The following is a 4,553-nucleotide window of genomic DNA, read 5'->3' on the forward strand; positions in this document are numbered from 1 at the left end:
ACTACACAATAATTATAATTCTTAAAAATCCAATCGAATTTAACCATTACAAATGAATTGAATTTATGACATAATTAATATTTTTTACTTGAGAAATAAATATTTTATTTTCCTTGGTTGGGTAGGGCTGCAATGGATAATATTGTGAAATTAGGTAGGCCTTCAAAACGGCTAATGTGGATTTCTTTAGTCCTGCTATTTGAAATTTAGGCCTTACAATACAATTAGCTAATACACTTGACCCAAAAAAAAAAAAAACCCTCAGTGCTACAAAAATAAAACTCAGTTCTACTAGTGATTAAATGAAGTACCACAACCAAAATACTCAATTCTGCTATTTACAAGCTGAATTTCATCTTCACTTGGAACAATAAAAGCGTTTCAATCAGACTGAAAAAAATAATCATTAATCTCTTCACCAGTAAACAAAGTGCATGCATTTCTGCAAATGTAGTGTCAGTTGGAAGGCACGTGGTAGTATTTGCCTTTACACATGCATCTGTAAACCACAGGGCATGACTCTGCCATGGAGCACTTGAAGCTAATCATCACCCTCTTGCATGGAAAGCATGACCCACAAGCGTGTGAACAATCGGGCAAGCTCGACCCTGTCGGGTACAACTCCATCCCCACTTCCTCCTTTACCCCTTCCTGCAATTCCATTCACCCATCACTGATGGATATCTTGATTTTGACAGAAAAAAAATCCATACATACATATATCACTTGGGGTATAACAAACCTTAGGGTTCATTTGTGTTTTGTCCCCAAATCTAGTAGCTTTCCCATGAATGCTTGCTTCTGCTACACAATGCATGAAAATGATTTAAACAAGGAAAACCAACACAGGGATGTTGGGAGTCAAAAGAGTTTACCTCAATAAAAAAACAATATTTAATATGTTTTTTATGTTTATATATATATATATATATATAATTTAAAGTATGATTCGGGTCAAGAATTACTCTAGACAACACTTACCATGATGATGAGGTGGCATGGAGAGTAGACAAAACACGGAGAAGATAACAACAGGCATTAGACGTCCAACAACTCCGGTAGACAAGCTCTTCATGTTTCCTTGTTATGATAGCAGACAAATTTGATAAGTTTAAGGAAAGTGCGTGCAAAGAAACAAATATTGTTTGGGGAGGAGATTTGGGTGGTGGGTTTTAGGGCAGTAATATAAAAGGCTGGTGAAGAAAGAGAGGGGAGGCATGTGGTTTTAAATGTAGGAGGAAGGTTACACCTGATACACTTCACATGATATCCATGTCTATCCACGCAAAGGGACGTTTCACATGATTTGGTAAGTCTTCCTCAATTATACGTATCCTACTTATAACAACATTTAAACCTACAAGTTCCAAACAAAATTTCAAACATATAATTGTCAAAATTCAAAAAAAACAAATAAAAATGTTAGTTAAGAAGCCACTTGATCATAATATGACGTCAACAGATATTAATATCCTTTATGATTTACTTATATGATTGAAAACATTTTCATCATCTTAATTTAAATCTTTGAGAACTTGAGATATAAGCATACATGTTTATAGCTTGGATACATCCAACCCGAAGTATTATTTTGATTTTTATTCCGACTAATCTATTGGTGAAAGTTTTAAATTGAGAAGTGAAATTCAAATAGTGGCGAATTCAGAAATTTATAAATGGGGTCCAAAATTTTAATTTTCTTTTCTTAAAAATAATGGAGTGCAAAAAAAATCTTCCATTTTTATTTAACATATTATACTAAATTTTACTTTTTTTTTCCTAAATAATGAGATACACTTGACCCTTAGAGAGCTTAGAGCATCCGCCCCTGTATTAATCAAAGAATATTAAATTGAAAAAGGAAGGACATAAGAATCTTACTGAGAATTTAGAGTCGTAATAATAAAAGAAGTCATGAGAAATTCTTCAGAATGCAAAAGATATGCCCTCCAGAAATTCGTGAAGGCCTGCCATAAACGTGAAGTTCAGACCCTTGACTTAAATGAACTCTGCTGTATCACTTGCTCCATATGCAACTCTCTCCGTCTCTTCCCTTTCACAATGGCTCTCATTACTGCTTCTATGCCTCACCCCTTATTCACCATTGAACACCCAGATCTTGTAGCCTATAGTATATGGTATTTTTTCTGATTAGTTTCGGGTGATAAGCCCTCGTTTGTTCAGATTTTTTCTAACCTATTATAAACACATACACCCTGCAATATAATTGTTCGAATCTGAGACTTCTAAAGATTTATTTAAATTACTCATCAAGTGGCTTCAGACATACACCCTCGGTTCGAGCGATTGTGCATGGTGTGTGTGCTTTATCAATAGGTTAAAAATGTTCTGAATGAATATTATCTTATAATAGCCCCAAATTAATAAAAGATTATTTAAATTGAACATAAAAATAAAAATACAAAAATATTAACAATGTCTCTTGCGCCTGTTTAAGTTCAACTTGATCTTTCCCTGTATAATAAAATATCATCCAAGGCCTGACATGTCCCGCCTAGAAAATCTTAACCCTTTTGCCTTTTACGGCCAGGAGCGAATGTTTTGCAAGTGAAGCGTCAAAGTAACCTTTTGCTATCAGGTTTTAGGGTATTGGGCTATCAATCAGGTTATGTGATAATGGATGGCATAAAAACAAGGTTTTCTAGACCCAATACCTCATGCGGGTAAATTAATTGGCCTAATAGGGTAACCCACTTTTTAGTTTGGGAAATATGACAACGTTACAGTATAGCTGGAACTCGTCACCTCGATGGATCTCGATGAGTAGGCTCCATGTGGGGCATTAAATTATCGCAATAAACGGGACTCGTCACCTCTATAAAAATATTTTTTTAAAAATATTAAAAAACAATTTAAATTTTAAACATTTAAAAAAATTAATGGAACTTATCACCTCGAATCGAATTCGAGGTGACGAGTTCCCTCGAATTCAAAAAATATAGTCGTTGGTCAACGGACAACAACAACGATCACTTGGGAAAAGATCACTTGGAACCACCTGATTAAAATTAAAAAAAATTAATTAAGTAAATTAATAATTATATTAAAAAATAATTACCAAGTAAATTAATAATTTTATTAAAAATAAATAAATTGCTTACAAAGAAAATTTATTTATATTTTCTAAGTTTTCAACTATGCCGAGGGGTGGTCGAATGATAATGGCGTAGGGCTCGTCGAGTATGCCATGGTCGTCGGCCTTGATCGTCGTCTTCATCTTGGTTTCGTTGTTCAAAAGGAGGTGTACTCAATACACTTTGAGATCCACCTTCGAAATATGGTGATGGGCTTATGGTATTTGACGTCATCATTGTCGTTACTGAATCGAATTGGCTACTACATTGTTAACCATATATGATATGATCTCATTCACCCTAACCTACAATTTTTATCGAAGATGCTTGAGTGTGTTGTATTGTATCCCATGAACCTCCAACCCAAGTCGGTTGAGTCTCGACTGAAGTATGATATGCAGCATAGAAACAGAAACTGGCATGATATACATAATAGTAATCTTCAGATGCAGATGTTAAAGCAGATGAAGACGATGATGATGATTTATTCTTGGACTTGGGGAACTTGGCATGGTGTTGTTCTCATTCTCCCATCTGTTCCGGTCCGGTGTCGTGAGATATGGGTTCTCATTTGCTTCGTAATTTCATAGATAGGTACATCGATGTAATCTCATAACGTGGGGGGACTGATAGGTGACGTTGATTCCATTGCTCAATGTAGTAAGCATGATTTGTCGACCAATTTTCGGTATGTTTTCCACGTGTATCAATTCTATGGAGCGCGTCCATATTAAAGATTTGCGTAGGAATCAGCTGATGAGACGCAAATTGTCGCAATACTCTATCAGTGGCGTGCCACTCAATAATCGCAAAATGTAATACAAGCATCGCGACACACCATAAAAGGAATTCCCGATGGCAATAACCTGTAGATCTTGTCTTTAGCATAAGGAAGCCAAGAAAACTGTAAGTATTAATTATAAAAGTTAGTGTATATAAAGTTAAAAAATTTCAAAAAATAATAAAAGAAGTAATATATACCACATATCAACCGACAATATCGATACTCAGTCGTATATTTTTTTGAAGTGACACCCGATAACTTCATCTCGATTATTTTATGGCACCATCTAAAATTTGCAAAAATAAAAAAAGATTTAAAACAGATAAAAATTTGATTACATTAATCGAATTAAAAAAATAGTTAAAAACCGAAGCTAAAAAATTACCTTCTAGCAAGAGGAAACTCAACCGGGGCTATTGTAATTGGCATAAAAAATAGAAACATGTACCAAGCCCAGGTTTGTAGCAACATTAGACAGCCTGCTACACCGTCTTTTTGACCCTGCCCGATAATTGCAGCCTTGCAAAGCTTCCGATACAAAAAGGCTACAATCATCGAGCCCTAACTGGTATTACGACACTCAGCGAAGTTACTTAATATTGGAAGATATTGAGTGTGCGCCAAATTACCATATTTATCCGGTAATAATACCCCTATGATCAGTTGGAAAAGAT

At 34.9% G+C, this 4,553-nt stretch overlaps 1 protein-coding gene across 1 annotated transcript; it reads right to left on the reverse strand.

Moving 5' to 3' along the window:
- Positions 1-266: 266 nt before the first annotated feature.
- Positions 267-1,170, reverse strand: LOC120118736 (protein EPIDERMAL PATTERNING FACTOR 2-like). The gene is made up of 3 exons (XM_039138734.1): positions 982-1,170; positions 743-804; positions 267-651 (listed from the first exon to the last, which is right to left on the reverse strand). The coding sequence occupies exons 1-3, from the start codon at positions 1,073-1,075 to the stop codon at positions 457-459; spliced, it is 351 nt and encodes a 116-aa protein (XP_038994665.1). The 5' UTR covers positions 1,076-1,170; the 3' UTR covers positions 267-456.
- Between the last annotated feature and the right edge of the window lie 3,383 nt (positions 1,171-4,553).

This window comes from Hibiscus syriacus, unplaced genomic scaffold, assembly GCF_006381635.1.
Source record: "Hibiscus syriacus cultivar Baekdansim isolate YM2019G1 unplaced genomic scaffold, ASM638163v2 tig00110328_pilon, whole genome shotgun sequence".
Lineage (NCBI taxonomy): Eukaryota > Viridiplantae > Streptophyta > Magnoliopsida > Malvales > Malvaceae > Hibiscus > Hibiscus syriacus.

Excerpts from the sequence above, each read along its gene's own strand:
- LOC120118736 (XM_039138734.1), bottom strand. The coding sequence starts at position 1,075 with ATGAAGAGCTTGTCTACCGGAGTTGTTGGACGTCTAATGCCTGTTGTT. Across the intron at positions 805-981 it reads CATGCCACCTCATCATCATG|CAGAAGCAAGCATTCATGGG; the intron begins GTAAGTGTTGTC and ends TGCATTGTGTAG. Across the intron at positions 652-742 it reads AAACACAAATGAACCCTAAG|GAAGGGGTAAAGGAGGAAGT; the intron begins GTTTGTTATACC and ends ATGGAATTGCAG.